This window comes from Apis cerana, linkage group LG9 (genome assembly GCF_029169275.1).
Source record: "Apis cerana isolate GH-2021 linkage group LG9, AcerK_1.0, whole genome shotgun sequence".
In the NCBI taxonomy this organism is placed as follows: domain Eukaryota; kingdom Metazoa; phylum Arthropoda; class Insecta; order Hymenoptera; family Apidae; genus Apis; species Apis cerana.
Window position 1 is genome coordinate 11,633,748 of NC_083860.1, and position 23,254 is coordinate 11,657,001.

At 36.6% G+C, this 23,254-nt stretch overlaps 2 protein-coding genes across 13 annotated transcripts in view; one reads left to right on the forward strand and one right to left on the reverse strand.

Annotated features, from left to right (window-relative positions):
• LOC108000569 (protein kinase shaggy-like) overlaps positions 1 to 23,254 on the reverse strand; it is a 153,923-nt gene that overhangs the window by 34,755 nt on the left and 95,914 nt on the right. For 3 of the 12 annotated variants that reach the window (XM_062079713.1, XM_062079709.1, XM_062079708.1), the window contains exon 1: positions 2,502 to 2,626. In XM_062079713.1, coding sequence (XP_061935697.1) covers positions 2,502 to 2,526 — 25 coding nt within the window. In that variant the 5' untranslated portion in view covers positions 2,527 to 2,626. Of the gene's footprint in view, positions 1 to 2,278; positions 2,638 to 2,785; positions 4,806 to 23,254 lie in introns of those variants that run through there. The other 9 variants (XM_062079711.1, XM_062079704.1, XM_062079701.1 and 6 more) reach the window with 7 other exon arrangements.
• The window catches only part of LOC108000555 (connectin), a 171,695-nt gene continuing 157,523 nt past the window's right edge, over positions 9,083 to 23,254 (forward strand). Inside the window, exon 1 of the mRNA XM_017060955.3 lies at positions 9,083 to 9,496. The gene's annotated coding sequence lies outside the window, so the exon portion shown is untranslated. The remainder of the gene's footprint in view (positions 9,497 to 23,254) is intronic.

Genomic DNA, 23,254 nt, shown 5'->3' on the forward strand with positions numbered 1-23,254 from the left:
TTGTATATATCGATAGTTAGTGAAATTTTTTCTTAGAGAAAAAGAAAACTTTCTTAGAAAAATACCAAATATTTTTTTTTTGAAAGAAATTAAGAAAATTTAGAAATTGAAGTAGTTTATATAAAAATTATATTTTTGCATAAACAAGTATTACAAATATTAAAAAATTACAGATACTTATAATTGAAAAGCTATGAAAAATTGGAAACTAAAAAAAATCCAATATAATTTATAAATATATAAATATTAATATATAAATATAAATATAATTTATAAAAATTATATGATTAAAAATTTATATGATTCAAAATATAATTAAAAAGTTATAATTATTCCTGCAAAAATTACATCTGTTAAAATATATGTTGTTTTTATGTTTTTTTTAAAATTACATAAAAAAAAATATTATATTGAATATTTTCTTAAAAATTTGAATTAAAAAATAAAAAAAAATTCGAGTTCGTGGGAGAAGAAAGAGAAAGAGAAAGAAAAAAAGAGAGAGAGAGAGATTGATTCTTTTACGACTTTTTTTAAAATTTAAAATAATAAAAATAAAACTATGACAATATAATAATGAATTAATTTTATGAATTTTTATATCAAACTAATAACAGAGCAAAAGTTTTCGATTTTATTTTCCTCTCCTAATAATATACTATTATGGATTCTTTTATTCTCGAAGTATTTATGTATATGAATTTTGAATTTTGAAAGGAACTGAAAGAAAGTAGTTTAAATGTTAATTAAATGATATTAATAAATTTTTTTAAATCGTTCTATGATACTACTCGATATCTTTTCTAAAAACGATATTTCTCATTAGATATCCTATTTATCGATGAATCAATAATTAATAATTTATGAAAAATTTCATCTTTTAATTACGAAGGTAAAACGAAAATTTTTGGAGAGATTGTAAAAAAGAATTTTATATTTACATTCAAAGAACGATAAAGCTTAGCTTTTAGAATAATTAAGAATAATTAATCTGTGTAATTAAAGATTATTATAAATAATAATTAATTAATAATTAGTAAACAATTTTTTATTAAAAATTATCAAATGATAAAATAGCAATATTGAAAATAAAATTATTCGCATTTACATAATTATTGAAGCAAACAGAAGCTCAAAAATTAAGTTTTTGGCAATAATATACATTTATATGCTTATTTAAAAAAAATTGCTTATCAATATATCTAAAGAATTATAACTATGCAAAAAAATAATTTGCTTTTCTGTAAAGAAATCAATTGTCATGCTGTGATACTTTGCGAAAGAAAATATTTAAGTGAAATTTCTAAATACTTTTAATTGTGAGAATGAATGCAACTTTTTAACTTTAATATATAATTATTATTATTATTAATTATAATATAATAATTAACTTTACTCAATAATTTTAGTTGCTATTATAGAAAAATTATTATAAATATTAAAGCTATTATAGAAAAGAACCTAAATTTATAACCGATTAAAAGCAACCTTTCATATAAGTAGATACTATTTTTGGTAATAGAGATTGCATAAGCTTCTTGTCAAAGAAACGATACTATATTGCTTGAACTTTTTTATTGCCAGTCATATTGTTGCAGGATGAAATTAAAGATGAAACTAAAACAAATATTGGCAAGAATCTGATAACAATTTTAGAGTTTTGAGCACTTTGCAGTATAACTTTATATAATTTGTATAATTTATATAATTGTATTTTAAGATTTTACTTTTTTATCATAATATTATATACAAATTAAATTCTAAAAGATATTATTACTTACTTCTTGAGTAATCGAGTTGCAAAGAAGTTTCAAAAATTATGATAAAAAATTCTTAATACATTTCAAACCAAAAATATTGACTTTCCTTTCTATTGTATAAAAAATATATTAACTTGAATTTCAAGATTATATATCCAACATCTTATTAAATTTTTATTCACAATTATATACTTAGAAAATCATTCCAAAATTCCTTAAAAAATTCATAATCATGCAATCAATTTTGTTTAACATGCCAAGACTGGACATAGGTTAGGTCAAGCATCTATCACTTTTAAAACTTGATATATCTAATATTATTGATTTATGTTAGAAAGTACTATACAATTGAAATATTGAAATCATTAAAAACTGAATATATCCATGCAGCGGTATCAGCCGAATACAATGTTTAACATCCCACAAATTTCACTGTCATGTCTCTACACACTTTATGATCAATATTCTACTGGAACCATCTACACTTTCTACGTCACAACATGTTCAAGAATATACGTAACAGCGATTTCTGGCGAAAACGATTGAGAAGCGCAGGATTCCTGTGGATGACACCCGCAAATTAGATCGCGTTTTCACGATGCGGACGATAATGAAGAAAACGCGAGAATAACCGTGATACGCGTGTCGCGTAAACATCGGATTCAGCAAAAGCCGCCAAAATCGAGAATTACGAAGGTGGTATCCGAAGAACAGCATTGGATAAAAAAGTGTGGTCCCCCCTACCCTCTTCCTCGGGCACCCGTTCCATCGCTTTCCCAAGAGTAACCCAGGCACTCGCACGCAGACGCACAGCTCTGCATTCGGAGACGGCCGACAGGCAAACGAGCGAAACGGCAAAAGAGCGCGGTAAGAGGGGCAACAAGTGAGGAAGGGGATCCCTGGGAGGGAGACTCGAAGAAGAGAGGTATAGTGCGGGGAAGAATATGGGATAAAGAAGAGGGGAGAAATCCGAGAGAACCGAGTAAAAGCTATGTGCTAGAGGTTAAGGCATGTTCTACGGTACTCACTGCTGACTCTCATGCCACCCAGGGGCGGATTCGAGGGCGCGTTAGTGCAATCGGCAAAGGAGGTGGTCCTCGGTCGGCTGCTCATTCTGAAATCTTCTTGACCCGCTTCTCCACCGCCACCTGACAGTCAAAACTTTAGAATGATATGCCGCTTCTGCTTCTTCCTCTGCTGGTCGCCGCCTCGGCTGGCCGTGCCACTTCCTCACGTGAAGATAGCCAGCAGTGCGTCTTCGTCGTCGCCGTCGTCGTCGTTGTTGTTATCGTCGTTGACACCACCTCGGACATCAATGACAGCACGAACGATAATTACATCGCACGCACGCATGCACGTCCGCACGGTTCGGTTCTTCTATATTACGCCACGGCCGCGCTCGATCGATGGATGGAGGGAGAGAAAGAGAGTGAGATAGGATAACACGCGAAAGAAGAGGGAGAGAGTGAGAGAGAAAGAATAAGAGAGGAAGGGTGGGAGGAAGGAAGGGAGGGAGGGATGGATGGATGGATGGATGGGAAGGAAGAGCTACGGGCGAGCAAAGCGCGCGCAAGATCGAGAAAACGGAAACCACGGCGAAGAACCGTGATTCACAATCGTTATAATCACTATAAAACAAAGAGAAGAAAATTCTCTTGGAGAAACAGCGTTGGTTGAAATTTTCGATCACTGTCAAACACTTCCTTCCAAATATATATGCTCCCGTTACCACTGACAATAGTGGCGGTGGCAGTGACGGTAGCGACTCTCGCGATCAAAACGTTTATCGTAACACAGCGCACACTGGGTTATACGCTCCGTTCGCACAAGCAACTTCGCGCGACAGGCTTGCCCGCCGATACGATTCACTCGATGCTCTTTTTCTCGTTTCTCCGATGAATGCTCACCACCGATTATGATACACCGCGTCGATGGCGTCCAACTAACGAATTGACACAATTTATGACAATCTTTCGTATTAACTGCTGACTGTCAGGGAATATCACGCACGAAGAGCGATTTTACTACCTAATAACTTGACGAGGGCGCGGAGTGTTGCGGAGCTATACCGCGAAGGGAGGCAGGGGTTGACGTTTTTGGAACGGTTCGTACACGTTCGCCAGTGGAGGCACACCGCCGCACTTGGTAGCTTTCCTATATAGTACAACTCCACGATGATCCGGTTGACGGGTCGAATTTCTTCGTCGTTTATAATAATCTCCTTATATATCTAATTGTAGTCACTCTAGGAAATGTGACAATTTCGATTTTTCCTCTCTTCAATGATATCTATTACAGTTTTTTGAGTTACATTGTATTTTTCTATTTGTCTTCTCCTTTTTGCTCTAATAGCATCGTTGATTATTTTTCTCCCTTTCTCTCACTCGTTTTCTTCCTTTCTCTATCACTTATTCTCTCTACTGTTTTCTCTCACTTCTACACTCCTAGTTTTGGATCGTGCGGGGGAAGCGTTACTCTACCTCCACTACCACTCTTTCTCACTCGCTCTATCTTTCTCGATATACTTCGAATCTTGTCACTACTCGTCACTCCTACGTTTCTTAACTTGTCAGGCCGGACGTTATCAACTTGCCAGGCTAGTACACGCTTCGTCGCAAACACTTTTGTGCTATACGGAGAAACAAGCAGGAATCGTGCTGACGCCGACGTGGACGTCTTCGTCGTCGTCCGTGTCGACGTTGCTCGAGGGGAGATCGTCGTCACCGTCGTATTCCACCTCTGCTTTCGATAATCGTGAAATCACTATACAACTGAATGTCGCTTCGAGCCTGGCGGCGGGAAAGGGGTAAAGGCGCAACCTGGACGTACGCGGCAAAATCAATTCTTGATAATCAACGACGTTTTCTCTTTCTCACCGTGCACACGAACACCAAACCACTTACGAATTTTTCGAAGCCTCCTCAGACATTGACCCGTTCGGGCTAGATCGGGCCACTCGAATGTCGACGGACATTGCCGAAAGTGACGTCAGTAATACCCCGCCCTGCCTCTTACCCAGCGGTTCATTCTATAGCAAGTGGGATGGCGCTGTGATCACATATACCATCGTCATCTTGTGGCAATTTTTGATATTATAAAAACTTGAGCGGGAAAATTAAGTGTTAATTATATTTAATACTCGATCCTTTTATTCGGATACATACATATATTTATTTATTGATGTATTCTATTAAATTTATTATTTTTTTAAGAATAACGATAAAATAATTGATTTGTTATAATTCATTTAAATTTAATAATCATATTATTAAATTATTATTTATATGATATATATTTTATATGTGTAATATATATAATTTAATATTAAATACATGAATATTTTTAAAAAGACAACGATTGGTAATTTATAATTATCATCATATTATTTAATTTTATTATTGAAAATTAAATAATAAAATTTTTATTATATTTGAAAAATTGAATTCATTATTGCTAATACAAACATTAAATATATTTTATTAAAGAAACATATATTTTACATATATATCTTACATATGTGTTTCATCCATGAATATCAAAAATATTACTAAACTTTTGTATAAGATATAGATAGAAAAGATGTATAGACAAAAAACTACGTCATTGTTAATCAATACAAGATATCATCGATAAAATAGTTAAATAGATTATACTATATAATAACAATTAAATATGAAATCATTGAAATCATGAATGAAGGACAATATAGATTATCATATGCGAAACATAGAATAAATATAGCATTTCTTTAGAATCTCTTTACCATTTTAGTATCATTCTCAACATTACCGATTTAGCATAGAATAAGATTATAATATCACTAGTGGTTAGAATTGAAATTAAATTTTAATATTAAGTTAAAAATTTAAAAATATAAAAATATATGTATTATAATCATACGATTTTATATTTTATTGTTATAATTATAACTTTTATTAAAATATTAATTAAAGATAAAAACTGCAAAATTCATTCAATTATAAAAAATAAAAAATTGAAAAGAAAATTCGATAATTTTTTAAAATAAAATATTAAAATATTAAAATAATAAATTTGTTAAAGTAATATGTTTCTATATTTATTTCTATATTTATCTATTATAAAATTTATAAATTATTGTACTTTTTAATTTATTGAAAATATATTTTATTTATTAAAATTGTTAGATAATTGTTATCTAATAGACATTAATTATTTATTATAAATATATATAAATTATTTTTTTTATTTATCATGTTTAACATTTTTTTAATTTATATTATATTCATATCTTATGTTCATATTTTCTTTTATATTACACGTTTAATTTAATATTAAATATTTATATCAAATCAATTTTAATAATTAATTTTTTTTACGTTTCATAATAAACAGATTTTCGAAAAATTTTGATAGAAGAAAATTTATAATTAATATATATTATATAACATTTCAATTTTTGCGCAGTTTAAGCAAATAACAAAGCAACTGCATCGTTTTAGCCAATTAGAGAGCAGCTAGTAAAACCTGTTGCGCTTGGCGTTATTTTTCTGTCAAAAATCATCGTGATGAAATATGTCATCGATTTAATGTGCGTGATTTCAAATAATACAATTCAAATAAGTAATTCATATTTATATGTTACTGAATGAAATTAATTAATATTTTAAATTTCTTTGTATTTTTTCTTCAATTTTCTATTTGATTGTTGAGGTTATCTGAATTTATGTTTTTTCTGAACCAGAGTTTTAATTTATTTGTTGCTGTATTATAATAATTTTAATAATTTCAAATTTATATATTTGTTTTTGAAATATTGAAATAAATATATACAATAATTAATTTATTATAATTTTATTTTATGAAATTAAGTTATTTTAATGTACAAATATTTTTTTCTAAATATTAATACTTAAATATAAACATTTTCTATATTTTTATTAATTGTCTGTTATGTTATGATATTTATATTTATATTTAAGCTGTATATTTATATTTAAAACATTTTTCATATCTAATACAGTTTTTTAGAAAATTGAAGCACTGTATTTATATATTTCAATTTGTTATCGTCCACTTTAATTTGTTGTAAACTATTGATCTTCTCTCTAATTTAATAATTTAATAATTTGTGATAATCGAAATCGTGGTGCGAATTGCATTGTTTTTAATTGTAGTATTTCATTTTTATAGACGTTCATTTTTTCTTGTGATGTTCGCTGCTGTATTTATTTCCATATTTATTTTTTATTACTTCTTTATTCAATTCAATACATGTTTCTTATTATAATTGGAAATTGTCTGGTAACTAAATTGTTCTTTTCTCTTCATTCATCTATATAGTGATTAAATTTACAGATATGTTATGTTATTATAGAAGATGAAATTTATTTTTAAATATTATTTTATTCTTATATAATCAAATAATTCTATACATTTTATATATTCATTTGAAAATTTTCTTTTTTTTTTTTTTGCATAGGTTATTAGTTAACAGATTGAATTTCGGATAAAAACAGTAAGGCGAGAAAAATTTCAATATGGATATTGTAACGATTTGGATAAGCGATAAAGTTTCTTTTTTATTTTTTTTAATAATCTTATTTTTAGGAAAAATATCATATTTAATATTTTATTTTTTGTTAAAGATGTTGACAATCTTTATGAAAATTTCCTTCGAATTTTGAACATTGAAGAATATTTATGACCCTGCGTAATATTTACGACGGTCTGTACTTGCTTCGTAATAATATATTTTTTAATATTTTTAAAATTTCAATTCGAATATAATAATTTTTCATGAAATTAAAATCAATGATTGTTTGCTTATTATAATTTAATTATAAATGATCACGTTTATAGCTTTTAATTTTTAATTTTTTTTTTATACAAATATTCGTTTTTCACTGCATATCCAAGTCAATATTTCTCTTAAGAAAATATGTTAATCATTCATCACACGAGGAGGTAATTATAATCTTTATACATTTTTTACCAACTTGCAGATCTTTTCTTATTTTAATTTTTTTCGTGTAATTTATACCGTATTTTAAATTATGATGTACATTTTCTTATAGATATATTTTTTTTTTATATTAACTTTGCAATGACATCCTATGATGCGACACAATGTCTTCGCATCAATGGTAAAATTTAAATTTGAAAAATCGAGGGAGAAGCTGAAACGAATGGACAGTGCCATTCGTTTCTGGCCTCGCTCATCTATTTTTCGAATTCCGTGGTCGCAGTCGCGAAGTTTTCGATTTCGAAACGAACTTACGAAACGAAATTTTCCACATGTACAGATAACTGTCATTACGATCGTTGATGTACACGTGCAATGTACATTTAGCTTTCGTTATTTAGTTTTTTCTTTATTATTTTTTTTTTTTTTTATGTATTGATGAGTCTCGTACTTTAAGTGCTATATACAATTATAGTGTCCAAAGAAAAACGAAAAAAATGTTCGTCAAAATGTCACGAGGAGTGTTGCAAAGAATGCTGCTTCTTATTTTTTTGAATCTTGTTTGAATCCAAAAAATGAGAAGTCATTTTTATTACTTTATCATTGCGTTCATTTTAGAAATGCGTACTAATTATTGTTTAGCCGATTGCATGCCAAATATAAATACCGAATATAATCATCTTGAGCATCGTAATTTTGTATTAGCGTTAAGATAATTAAATTACAAGTTAAATTAGTGTTGCATTTACAAATATCTTTTTCCAATTAGTGTTACGTTACGATAACGATGATCGCGTTTGCTATAATGTTGCATTATTAAATATATTGCAATTATTTTTAATTATTTTGATTATTGAATTATTATATTTTTTTATATTGTTTTTTTTTAATTTGTATCAAATTCATTTCATAAATTAAATGTTACATTGATACATGATCATGTTCTTAAAGTAGCGTTGCATTTTTATAAATTGTCCAAATTTTTTGAATCATTAATATACTCCTGCCTCTGAATCACTTATTGCAAAAATGTTGCAGAAAAGTGATTGTATGACGGCAGCCTTTGATATAGCTGCGATCTTCCGTTGTTAACGGAATAAATGTACAAATTAATTTATTAGAATTTCTAAATAGTTAAAATATTTTCTGAACGACGTATTCTTTTTTCACGAATCTTCTATCTTTTTTTTTATGCTCAAATCAAGAATTGCCTTACAATTAACAATGAAGCACTTTGTGATTTCTTTTTTTTTTTTAAATTTAATATTATATATAGTACTGCAAAAGAAGAAAGATATTAATTCGAATTCATATCATAGTATAGAAGAATAATATATATTTCTTTCTAGTTTTTTATTTCGTTATTATTATACGCTATTTAATCACCGATATCTATGATGATAGAAATAATAGTAATTATTTATATGTTGGCAATATTATAATTATTTTACAAATGATTTGTATCGATAAAATCATGTTCCATGTTATCATGCGTCGATATTATTGTTATAGTAAAGATTGACTTTAACGTCATCTACCATATCAAAGCCATACTGCCATCTGGTGACGATTTTTCGCAAAAACAATAGCATGGGCGAGAGAATCCCCACTCTGAGTGGGGCAGTCTCCAAAGCGCGGGCTAAGGTTCAAGTTGCATTTTAGATGCGAACGAACGCACGTCGTTTTCGGTTAGTGGTCATGATCTAAGTTTCGTGAAATTTGACAACTTCTGCGAAAGGAAACAGGATCGAGTGATTGTAATATTTCGTTGCGAGCCTACGATCCATAGAGTTGGGTAAGTCTCGCAGTGACATTTCATACGAGTGATCGTTTCTTTTTGACGCGTAAAAATATTAACGCTACCGTTTCATCGATTCTTATCGCAAATAATTCATTCTCGCCTCTTGATTCTACATGTGTGTTACATAATAACATCATTATGTTTTTTGTGATATTTATCGAATGAAATTATTATATTTAAATTGCACGTGGAATTGAAATACGGAGGCGAAACACATCCGGCATTACGTGATTGCTTGAAAGCCGGACAAATCATATGTAATTCGAATTAATGTCAACGGAAGTCGTTGAATGTACGTCGAGTGTATTCGGTTATTGCCGTAGTGCGTATCACATGTGATAGTCGATTCACTCGATAGCGATTCAATGTCGTACAATGTTTCTTCGTAAGTTTCTATCGATATTGATCGATAGTTGTTTTGGAAAAGTTGAAGATATGCGGATTGATTTCGAACAGAGACTTTATTCGCCTATTATAACGTCAATGATCCAGTGATTCTGCATTTCAAAAAAAAACCTTGTCGGTATATAAAATCATAAATTGGCGCGTTCTGTGAAAAAGTCACGTAGTTGGCTCGCAGCTTACGCTTCGATCGCTCGTTAAAAAAGGATTAATCCGAATGATTACGTTATCAAACGATCGGGATGTGAAAAATATTACGACGACGCGACAACATCGTCGAGAAGTTTTCATTTGTCTCGGCAAATTATTTTAGCTATAAAGATTTATTTGGTAAAAAAAAGTGCTAATTATCGATAAAAGAAATCTAAATATTGGAAAGAGAAATTAGAAAGTTATTTAATAATCGATCGATCTAATCGATTGATATCTATTTATAAATACAAGCGCGAGGATATTTTTCTATAGCGAGACGAGTCGATCAAATTTTGTTTATTCACTTACTCCATTATTTTCGCGAATTTTATCGGCGTCTCCTATTTTATTCTATCACCGTTGTTAATTTCTCATTGCGGTGATAATTAAATGAAACTGTGGCAACTGTACACACGCGTGTATGGCACGCGAAGCACGCAGTGCTTCCTACACTATCCGTGGTTTCAGATATTCGCAAAGGGGGTTGGGATGACACTGTATTTTATTTCTGTACGGGATGGTTTTTTCCTTTTTTCCCTTTTTTTTCACATTATATTCTCGAACGTCGAACGTGCGGTTCACATTGCGGATGCACGCGCGCGTTTGCATGCACGTTCGCGAGGAATCCGAAATGCTATTCGACCGGCATAATCCGGCCAAGCATCGCCACTAAATTACCATTCGAATTGATTCGCGTTTCGACGGCATAGCGGCGGCATTACCGCACCACCGATGCCGCGATTTATTTGGAAATCGTAACAATGCCATTTTCATTGAACGGTATCCGGCCGCGGTATAAGGTCCGCTCCTATTGTCGATGGGATGAGGCCGAGTTCCCCGCGTCTAATGTTCATCACTGAATTCCGTCTCGTTATTAACCGCGATACAAGGGGATCTACGCGTTTCTGCACGCGCACACTCGCTCCATTTTCCAACAGAAAGATAGTTCACGATTTACGGTCAAATAATAATTATACAATGATTACATCTTCCTCCCCCTCCTCCCCATTCTACAATACACCTACGTTTTCAAGGTTAATTTCAGTTTTTTTTTACTGCACAAATTATAAACAGATTTTATCCAATGATGATTTTATGATATTTTATGATATTTGCCGAGCGTGGATACGTTAATACACGATGAAAAACGTTACATGTATTAGAAGCGATAAAAAAATTGATTGACATCGCAATAGAATAATTTTAAAAGTGATCGCGTAACCGTGTATTTTTATAAATTGTTGAAACGAATTGGATAAAACGTTGTTCATGGCAGTTTCAACTTTCCATCTCGTAGATATTGGAAATTGCAATCGCTCGTTGTGTTATTTGTTTGTAAATAAACAAAAAAAAAATTAATTGCGAAGAGTCGAAAAAACGGCATCGCTTTTAAACGCGAAAGAACAATATTGTTTTTACGAAGTTGAAAAAAACAGTATTCATTTCGAAACATAAAAAGTTAATATTTTTTTTCGTTATCAAAAAAAAAAAAAAAAGAAGAAGAACGTCGTTGCAATTCACAATTTCGGCGAAACATATAATTTTAGACGCGATTCGTTGGAAGAAGACAAATCTTGAAAATCGCACAGATTCCTGACGATTCAATTCGCACGTTCCATCGTTCTCGAGCACCGGGCCGAGATGCAGGCCGAGATCTTCTTTTCTCTCCCATGTTTACCCTTCCTCCGTCGCGCGTGCATTTAAAAAACTGCTAATCTCAGCTGACCGTTCTTACACAAGAACTCGTTGAAAAGTTTCGTACGAAATCGATATCGCACGATGACACAAAATTTCGCGCTTTTTTTATCCATTTTTCACTCGTGTTCAAGACACCCGTTAAACCATTACATTTAATCGCGTAACGGGATCTCTACGGAACGATCGTTCGAATTATGTAAAATATTTCAAAGTAAAAAGCGATTGGTATTTATCGATGATGTAATAATTTTGATTTATATTTATAATTACGATTAGAACAAGGATAAATATATACGCTCGTTTCTGGAATGGATAATGGAATACAGTTAAAGATCCGAAAAAATAGATTGTAACTTTTAAAAGAAAAGCATATACGTACAGTTACGAGGATGATATCTCCTCCATATTGCTATACCGTAAGAATGAAACAAAATTTTGTCATATTCTTAGAGAGTATTCTCCCGTTTCGTTTCGATCGCGTTTTCAATTCGAATTAGAATCCTGTTCGTAAGTGGACGACAAGCGGAGAGCCAGGGTGAAAATTAGCGGATGAGAAGGAGAAGACGCGGGAATACGACACGCTCTCGTATTTTTCCAGCCTAACAAGATTTCAACGGCCACTTTAGGGTGTCGTGAAAATCCTTTCAGTGGGCACGGATCGGTCTATTGTTAGCCAATGTTCTCTCGTGCCTCGCGAAACACGGATTCGATTGTCCCCTTTCATTTTCTTTCCTCTTTCCTTCCCTCCCCTTTCTTTCCTTTTCTCTCCTCCTTTCGAAATCGTGTATAGGATCAAGACTGATCCGCTGATCGAATTTATTTAGCCCCGTGCTCTCTTGAACTGAATTTAGAGCCGCTAGACTTCAGTTCCAGGGATCCGGGCGGCTTTGCACCCGGAATATTTACAACGATCATCTCCTTCTTCCCCTTTTTTCCCAACGTTAACGCTAACGATTCCTTTATCCTTTCGATCATTCGAGGAGATTACGTATGTAAAATACACGCTAATCGTCTGGCAATTTTATCAAGGATTTTTATCTGTGTAAATTCGATTACCGTTAAATTAAGTAATCCCACTCTCTATTCTACGTTTTCAAGTTTCTTTTAATATCGAATACGATGTATGAAACGGCTCGTTTTAATCCCGTTGGAGGGATATAATGGAAATCGATACGGAATCGTCGTCGTCGTCGTCGTCGTCGTCGTCGTCGTCGTCGTCGTCGTCGTCGTCGTCGTCGTCGTCTCGTTAATAAACGAAAGGCAAGAAGATTTATCGCGTCGGATATTTGAATGTACACGGACGCCAGATTACGATCCCGGTCTTATGAAACCTCTTACGAAAGTCTTGGCAAACTCGGTCTCTGAAAACGATTCGTACCTTTGAAATTGTTCGAGTGCATGCACGTTTATTTATCCGACCGAAGGGCAAGGATAATCATCCTTTTTCTTCCTTCTCACCGTATAATCGCGATGCATGCACATTTCGCAGATCTGTAAACGGGTTACAGAAATTAATGGGAAGATTTTACGCTTTAGCAATACGTTTGAACTAAATATAGATACAATTTTTTATTTTCTATATCTTGTTTATCTCGCATGGTGAATTGATTTATCGAACGAAAAAAAGATGTTCTTTGTTGTACCGTTCACGAGTGAAGTTAAAAAAAAAAAAAAGAAATTGATATTTCTACGATACAGTACGATTTATTTTTCTTTTTTCGTTTTTTTTTAGCGTTCTTTACACGAACATGGAACAAAAAAATCGGAGGGAAAATAGAAAGAAAAAAAAAAGACGAAGCGGAAAGGAAAAAAGAATAGTTTGATTTTCGATCGCAATCAGTGGAAAATAAAAAAAAAATATATACATATATTTGGACGGATAGAAATGGAGAAATACCTCGCAGTCTTTACCGTGGTATAATCACGATGGCGGTCGGTGTTGCGCGCGACGGGCCGCGATCAAATAAACCGTTTCGTCAATGTTTGTTACATACAACTTTGCAACTTTGTTAAAAACTGCCACCGGCCGAGTACTTTCATCGGTGCCCGTTTATTTCAAGCTGGGACGTTGTTTTGCTCGATTTTGCTTTTGAAAGTCAACGCTGCCGCGATATCGTTACGCGTCCGCTTCGCCCTCCTCACCTCCTCTCCTCTTCTCCCTGCGCCCTACACGTGGAAACACGCCCGAGTTTTTTCCCCGAGTTCCGCCAACAGGTTCGCGCCAACACGGGAGCAAGTCGCGCGTTATTTGTCCCAATTTCTCTCTCTCTCCCTTCTCCGTCCGTCCGCGTTTACGCATCCCTCCCTAACGCGAGTAAGCCTTGAATTTTTCCCTTTCCTTTCAATTCCCCGTTCAGCAATTCGTTTCACCGATCATCGTCCGTTACGTTCCTCATTTTGTATTACGTCGGGCTGAAAATGTCCCTTTTTTCGCGGCGCGAATAAGCAGGTTTTTCTTACTCTGTTTGGGTGAGGGATCTTTGGTGGGGAGAGGGATCGAGGGGGCGAGGAAATGGACGGCTCGATTTGGGAAAGCACGCGCGACCGAAACCATCGAACCAATTCCATTCGCCAACGGAACACGTTGCGCACGCTTGTTGTTTTCATGACTGACGGATGCAACGGTGAATTAATCCCATGGCAAAGTGCCGGCCGCCTATACAACGGAATAATCGTCGTCGACAAATAACCTGGAACGGTTTAACGATTTGTCGATCGTTGGATTTTCCCAACTATTCCGTCCAAACGGACGGGATAAAGGGGGATAAAGTGTTTCGCAACCGGTCCTTTTCTTTTCTCTTTTCTTCCATCCAACGATGATTAATAAATACCGTCGTGGTGAAAATTCGCTTATTATCATTATTAAAATTGTTTAAGTGGATAAAATAGGTCGCTTCGTTTCCAGACAGTTTATCACGGCGACGAAGCTAAATATAACGCGAATTATCGATCGATATCGATGATGACGGTGTTTATTGGTTTTTAATTTGAAAAACGCGACTTTCATCGAGTTACGCGAATTCGAATGGCTCGGGTTAATGGAATATCGCTATCTGATCTTCGCTAGAAATTATTATTTCGACTATCGATAATTCGACCCGGCCCGAAATATCCGCAGATGGACGATTATTTTCTATTTTCGATCGACTTCTCGCGAAACGGCTGCTCGCACAAACAACGTTATTTCTAGTTCGTTCTGATGTTCATTTATAAATTACCGTCCGTGTTTCCCTCCGTTGCAAATTCCTACACGGGTCATCGTCGATTCGGATAATATCAGTTTGTACATTCGTATTCGTATTTTCGAGAAGCTGTACAATTAAGTTTCTTTTTCCAAAACTTTCCTCAATTCCCTCCGCCAAATTGGAAATTACTTCTTTTCCCACCTTTCGTCATTTTCCTGTCATTTTCCCGTCGAGAACGGCGTAGCGAAACGATCTCTCGACGTTTCTAGCCACGAAGCGAGGAATATTCGAATAATTCGTCCACTACTCGTCCAATACGGTCGGCTTTTTGGAGAAAAAGATTTCCATACGATTGGCGCGTATTATTTCTCAGGTAAAAGCGACGAGTGGAATCCACGATTAAAGTTGGAAGAATTCTCCCTTTCTCTTATTAGGCGGTGACTTTGACATCGCCTAATCCCTTTAAAACGGCTGCTACCGGTGCACAATGAACCGTTTAACGAACGTTTAAATATACACGAGTAGTGCACCGAGTCGGGGCGATTAGCATCGAGAACGAATTCAGCTTCTTAATTAGCTCCGCCCTGTCCTTCTCATTGTCGGGGATATCGCGGAGAGAAAGAACGAGGCGTAAAAACCGGCTGGACGCGTCGTTTTTCCTCTCTTCCGTTCTTTCCGATTCGTTCGTCCCTTTCTTCCTCCCCTCCTTTTCTTTCCTCCCACCACTTTCGTCACGGATAGATCGATCGCCTTCGTATCGATCGACCGGCGACGTGAAAAATGATCTCGACGTTTTAAACGGCGATTCACGTAGGATGGTCGCGTCGAAGAATGCGCGGAACGGAGGTTAAACAGAAACGTCGATGCTCTCGTGCCTTCGAAATAACCGAAACATTTTCGACTAAGAACTTGCGAGATCGCGAGAGGGACGTTATCTGTCCTCGTAGAAAAAATACGTAGATCTCGAACGGTATTCTTTCTCCTTCTCTCGACGATCACGAAATTTTCTCGAAAATCTTTCCAGGCGTGGCTGATAATCCCGCCGACCGTTGCAGCATATTTCAAGTTTTCCACGGAAGAAAGTTTTCTCGTACGATTTCAAAATTGAAACGTTGATTTCACGAGTTCGGCCGAGATTGCGTGAATAACCCGTTACGACGAAGCGTTACGTTAAGAAGTTTCTCGCTTCTTCGCTCTTGTTATCGCGCGATTTGCGATCCCAGATTCGAAAATGCGTGTCGCATTTTATACCATCAATTGTATTCGAATTTTTCCTCGGAATAAGAAAATCATGGAAGATGGGCGGACGACGGGGGAAAGAAATATCGTGTACAAATAAGGGGAATAATGGATAATTAAGATGGAGTAAAATTCGAAATTGCTCGTTTTCCAAGAGAGAACGCGGCCGAGGTTCGATCGCGTGCTCGCCCGCATCGCTCGGTTCTCTTCAGACTTTTAAATCCAGGCGAATACGAAATGGGGGAGGGGGTTCGATTCGAGCCGGGTGCCTCTGCATAAAATCGCTTCCCGTAATTTCCCGTTGATTTATGGCCAATCCCGCTGCACAGACCGCCGATTTAACAATCGATGTTTCGGTTTAGCGGTGTAAACACAGCGATAACATTGCTCCGTTCACCGTCTAATAAATACCGGGTTATTCGCACGCGGGGACGAGTGCGATCCCGACCTCTACCAACTTTTCGTCCTTTTAATTCGGTCAAACCCCGTTGCAAGGATACACCGCGTTTGCACCTGCCTTTCCCTTCAAATTTCCCCCAATACTCTTTTTTCCTCTCGCGGACAGTCGGACGTACCGGTGCAGTTTACATATCCCACGCCGTAAATCTTGTCTGTCTTTCGCGGAATTTACATTCCATCCCTGTGTTCCGACGCCACTCGTAAAATTCCCTTGGAACAGATGTACTCGCGTGCTTCCCCTCCCGTACAAATCTTTTTCCTTTTTTTCATTTTAAATACGCGTTTCGCTTCGATGATTAAGGTGAAAAAAAAAAGAAAGAGAGAGAGAAAGAATATATCGGTCGCGCGATAATTATTGGAAAAAGTCGGATTTTTTTTCAAGACACTCGTGTAATTTTTAATAATTTTTAAGTTTAATACAGCGGATGTATTTCGCGTGACAAAAATTCGCGTAAATAACAATCTGGTTGAAATATTTCTCAGGATTATTCGCCCCGCGTAACGTGAAATACGACGAAATCTTGTCGCGTTTAATTCTCCCGTGTTATTACTTGTATATGTATTTAATCGTAAATAGGAAATAGAAAGAAATTTACGAAAATTACTCGTTATTCTCTTTCTTCTCTCGCATTCTACGTGTCGATCGTATTTTACGGGCGAGAGGATACTGTGAAATCCTTGGAGAGGATCGATCTTACCTTAAAGAGCGTAGAAGCTAGCGTTGATAGCGAGATCAATAAAGCGGAATCAAATTGTCAATCACGATCCTTGCATAGCCTGCGTAATTCATTCTTGCCTCCCCGATTCGCCCATTCGATTATTCGTACCGCATTGCGTTCGACCACGCCGTCCGTCAATTTATAATCGATGCATCGCGTTAATATAACGGGATTCTCTTACTTGCTTGATTTATATATATATATATATATAAACGCAAAATCGATTATCGTGAATTATCGTCCCAATTTGAACGTATTATTTTCAGATCGTACGGTAAACTTGCTCCCCCGATATTTCTTCTTCGAATTCTTGAATTTACGATCGGTCGAAATCCTTGTCGTTAATCCTATCGCATTCGACGGAACTCGATTAACTCGCGTTGATTTATTCGTTGATTGAACGATTATCATATTATGTTCGTTTAATTAATGGCAATAAACTCGTATTAATTAAAAATCCTTTTAATCGTGAGGAACGGACGAACCGTGAAAAATTCATTTTGCAAAAATTTGGACGAAAAGAATATCGCACGAGTTCTGTGAAAGAAGGTAGGGAAAAATGTGAAGAATGTATCTTAGGGAAGGGGAAACAATCGAGGAAATCATCTTTTTCTAATTTTTGAACTCGAAAGCGTACGTTCGCGTATTTTAAAAAGGATATTTTCGATAGAAATCGCGTGAATTTGACAGGATGCGTCGCGAGAAGAAACAAAAGTAAGGAAATTTTACGAAAGTTTTAAGCGTTTTAAAATCGATCGCTTGGATAAATCTTTTGTGACAAACCGGATTAATGGAGAAGATACATGAATATGGATATATGATACATGAATGGCGGTCAAATCCGTAGAATATCATAATACGGAAGAATTTGAATTTTGACGTATATATATATATATATATATATATATATTCCGAGTTAGCAAAATTTATTATTCACATGTGACGGAGAGGAGGAAGCCTTTTAATATTTTATGACGAGTTACTCTAATAAAATTGCTCTTCCACGCAGGTGATAAAAAATGCAAGCTGAATCGCGGAACAAATTGCAAGAGTTGAAATGCGAGACAAGAACGACCGCTAAAGAATTGCTTCTTTGTGAGAAAATACAGGATTAAAAATGCAGATTAGTTTTTATACAAGCTAGTAGTTTCGTATACCTGCGATATATTATGCGTTACCTCGCGTTTGATTTTTTTGAAAGAAAAGAAAAAAAAGGAAAGAAAAGAAAAGAAAAAAGAAAAGAAAAAGAAGCGAAAAGTTTTATTCGATCCTTTGATAAACAGGGTATAAACCGCGCATCGTGTTCTTTTTTCCTTTTTATCGATATTGATGCATCATCGGTTTAATAATCGACATTCGATATTCGCGATGGAAATTCTGGGAAAATAATGGAATTAAAAATATGGTAAGTAACCATACGATGCTCCAAGGATAAATATCTACGTCCATTTGTCACCGTTTTTCTCTCTTCTATCTCTCCAACGTTCCAACGAATTGCTTTCCACGGATGATTCTCAAATATCTTTTTCCATTGTCGAGAAAGAATCCATAATCCCTCGCTCTTTTGTCGCCAACGTGACGCTAAGACACCTTTTACACCGATATCGATAACATGGGTCTGGATTGTGTATCGAAACGGTAGAGGGTTAACCCTTTCTTCCCTTCCCAGTTTTATTTTCTCTTCGCACCGACCCTTCCAGGAATCCCCATTTTACGATACCTTTCTCTCGTGTATTTCATTCAGGATCCTCCTGCTTCCTCTGTTGAAATCGGTCAGAGATTCGTGAACAAAAGTATTCGTAGCTGATGGATCGTTCTTTCTCCTCTTCGAATTCGAAAGAAATAACACTTTCCAAGAATATTTATGCACTTGGCAAAAATAACGATCGAAGGGAGGCGGAAAGAGTTTTAATTGCGCGTTTTACGATCGCGAAAGAAACAAAAATCGTGGTGGAAAAATTCCAAAGTAAACGCGATCGGGACTTTTCGTAGTTTTCCGATTACCTTGCGAGAAAAATTGCTCGAGAAATGCAATCCTCTCGGTTGTTTATTCGACCGAAACTCGCGAAATCGGTATCAAGGAAAAGAGAATCGAGAATTTTACACGGGCAAAGTAAACTCGCGACATCGAGTGTCGAGAGAAATTTCATTTTTTTTTTTTACCAAAAAATAAATTTTCCTTTCGCCAAGATATTTTACTTAGACGCACGCATCGAACAACCTCGCCTCGACTTTCGTCGATCTCTTTCCTTTTCGTATTTCTTTCTTTCTTCCTTTCGTATATATGAATAAAAAAAAATTGTAAAAAAACGTTGCTCGTCCCTCGATTCACGTTTGAACGGTGAAAGGCGATACTCGGTAACGAGTTGTCCGTAACGGTTCGCGTATCGACCATCTGGGCCACTCGATTCTCGTGGACATCTGTGTTGGCGCAACAATGGTTTTGTCCAGTGGACCACGAGAGTTCCCGCGTACTTGACTTTTGTAACACGGTTACCATCTTCCACCATCTCTCTTTAAAGCTCATCTCCGGCCGGGCTTTCCCTCTCTGTGCCGGTTCATTGAGCCAGATCGACGTCCTCCGCTACACAAGCCCTATTTCGACCGAATGAATGTTTAATTCGAGCGTCATTCAGCCGGCTGTCCGTTCTGTAACAGAGCGCGCGATCGACGCATTAATTCAATTTCGCGCTAATTAACGGTGCCACTCCTCCCTTCGTTCGATTCGAATACGGACATTGCTTCTTCCCGACCAATAATTTCTATTTCCATTTTCCATTCTTCTGATTCTTCTGCCTCTCGATGTCCGCCTTCGATTCACCATTCACCGCGAAAGCCCTTTCGAGAGTCGTTCCAGCCATTTTCGAGGACTACTTACCGGGAGCAGAAAAGCAAACGCCTAACGGCATTACTTTCGGTTCGTTATCGTCGAAACGCAGCAATGCACCAGACTGACCCATCTCCAAGTACTCTCTCCGCTTCGCTTCGCTCCGAAATTCGTCCGTTTCTGTTCTTCCACCCCCTCTCCTCCCCCCGCCTTGCTTGCTCGCCCTTGTTCCTCGTTGCTCGATCCTTAATTGTCGTCGAATTTTTCGAATCGATTCGTTTCGAAACAAAAGAGGTAAGCAGAGTGACTTCTTTTTCACATCGAAATAACATCTTTCTTCCGTAGATTTCGACAAATTAATATTAACATCGATCCCTTCTCCTTTTAATCTCTCCCTCTTTTCCAAACGAATCGCATGGATGATAAGTTGCAGATAGACACAGGCAGATATCCAACTAATTTCCAGGAGAAAATTCACGAACCGTACAAAGTTTTACTCATATACCGCCGCTTAATATATATAGATTCGTAAGGAGACTAACGTCGAAAGTTAAAGTAGAATAAAGTTTTCTCGAGAGTTTAATTATTTATTAACCCAGTCCTAAAACTTTCTAGACGCAACCTGTATCAAGTTCGTTAAATTCGTGTCGCGTTTGCGTGTTCGAGCTAACGTCGACCTTTATATTTCCGTGAAATTTTACTAATCCCCTTCCTTCCTACGTAACCCGGCTTGCTCTAGGGGGTTCGTTTCGACTCCATGCATCACGAGATCGGTGCGTTGGAACCGAATGATTTGCTAGATTAGGGGAACGTTAGGGATTTGAAACCGCCGCTCGCCATATACAACGCGCCCCTCCATACACAGCCTACCTTATCATTTCGTTTCCTCTTTCCCCTTCTTTTCCCTCCATTTTCCCTACGATCATTGCTCGCCGCTTTTAATCGCCAAACCGAGCATTTACATTTCGATCGTTTCTCAAAATCTCCATTCCCTCTCTCTTACCTGTTCAGCGCAGGTGCTATCCTTTCTTTCTTAACAAAGGTTTACTGGAAGAAAGAGGCGTTCCCTCAGATTAACGTCTAATTCCATCTGAGGATTTACCTCTTGCAAACTCGTATTCGTGGGGAGGAAAGTAACAAACAACGCAACCTTCGAATTTTACCTCTCCTTCTTCTCTTCCTCCGGTATTAGAAGAGTTAATTAAAATTATTACCTTTGCAAAATGGCGTTAACCCGAGATGGGATATCGATATACACACACATATTCGGTTGAATCGGAACGGGGAAGGCGAGGCGAAAGGATAAAGGAGGCGCTTCGATAGAATTTATCCTTTGCCCGATTACGAATTCCGCGAGTTGGCTACGACTCCCCCTCCGTGTCGCGACTTAGCCGGATCAAGGAATCCAAACCTGTTGGTCCCTTCGAGGAGGAGAAGGAGATAATCCTGCTCCTCCTTTTCCGTCACCTTTCCGTTTCCTCCCGAGGAGAGAAAAGAAACCGAGGTCCTCTCTCCGCTCGTATTTCCAATTCCATCTTTTCGTATTCCGCCCCGAATGAATCTGCCCTCTCCAATTATCCCCGGGATGTAAAAAGATATTTCTCGAATTGACCTTGGGATATTTTCACACGAGCATTGCGTGATATTACGTATAATATTTTTCCATTCTTTTCTTCTCCTCTCGAAAGTCAACGACGTATATCGGAACACCAGATCGCAGGGGATGGAAATTTTCGAATCTAGCCGGGTATTTTTCATTTCTCGGGTTGTCGTGCACAGTTCGAACGTTTTAAACGGGAAGAATCGTGATCGACGAGGTGAAACTTCGTAGGAGGACGCCTGTCGCGATTCCCCATCGTTACCATTTCGTTTCCAACACTCGTTTAAGAATTCTTCTTCCCGTTCCTAGATATCGCACCTACGGGGCGGACAAACCGGAATAATTTCTACGAAAAGTGCCTCCTATGTTATTCTCCCCCTCCCTTCTTCCCTAAAATTCTCACGAAAGCTGTAATCTAGCGAGCCAGAAAATTAAATGAAACGTGAGCGATGATAAAGGCGGCGGACGTGCCCCTGAATGAAACTAGACAATATCTTAACGGTAACGCGGTTTGCATATCGAATTAAAATATATTATATTCGTTATTTCGTTTCGAACGAGGAACGCGGAAAGGAGGAAAAGGAAAAAGGAGTAATTTCATTCCATCGCAATACTTGGTTATCTCCGCGACTTAAGGTGCTTAAAGGTAAATTTCAGTCCTTCGCCGCGATAACCATCGATTCTCGCTACTTTCTACGTAACAACGGTGGTTAATTCGCTTTAATCGGATCGATTCTCTTGGAAAGATTTTATCAATTGTGTATCGGCTCGATTTGGAGAAGAAAGGGGGGGAGGGAGTTTGGAGTAAGACGAATAATCGGCGGATGGAAAAAGAAGAATTGGAAAAATCCAAGGAATACCGAGGAAGTGGGCGATAATTGCGGACGGGGAGGGGTGGAAGCCGACGCGAATGCACGTAATAATCTTTTGAAGAGGCAGAGCGGGCTCGCGATGCGATCCAAAATACACGCGTGTGCATACGGTAATCCCGTAAGAGGCGGCCAGCAATCCCTTAGAGTGGCTTAAAAGCACTCCGCGAGCTCGACCGCGGACATTTCGAATCTCTCTCTCCCTCCGTTGCCAGAGTTGCCTGGTGAAAGAACCTCGTTTTCATGGATGTTCTAGCTTTTAGAGACGGCCGCATCCTTCCCGTTTCGATTTAATGATTATCGACGCTTCTATCCACTCGTCTCTCTTTCGATGAAACGAAGCGAATCGCGATCCCGAGTCGTCTACATTTCACGCTTTAATTAGCCAATAGTTGGCGTGTGAGTAACGAACGCGTAATTCGTGGAGTAACCACGACGAAGTTGGATTGATCGCCCCAAGGAATCGAGTCGATCGATCGTTGGGGAAAAACTTGTATCCGTCACGAGTTCCGATCGTTGTTTCGATCGTGGGCAAATAATTCGAGACCGTTGCTATCTCCGC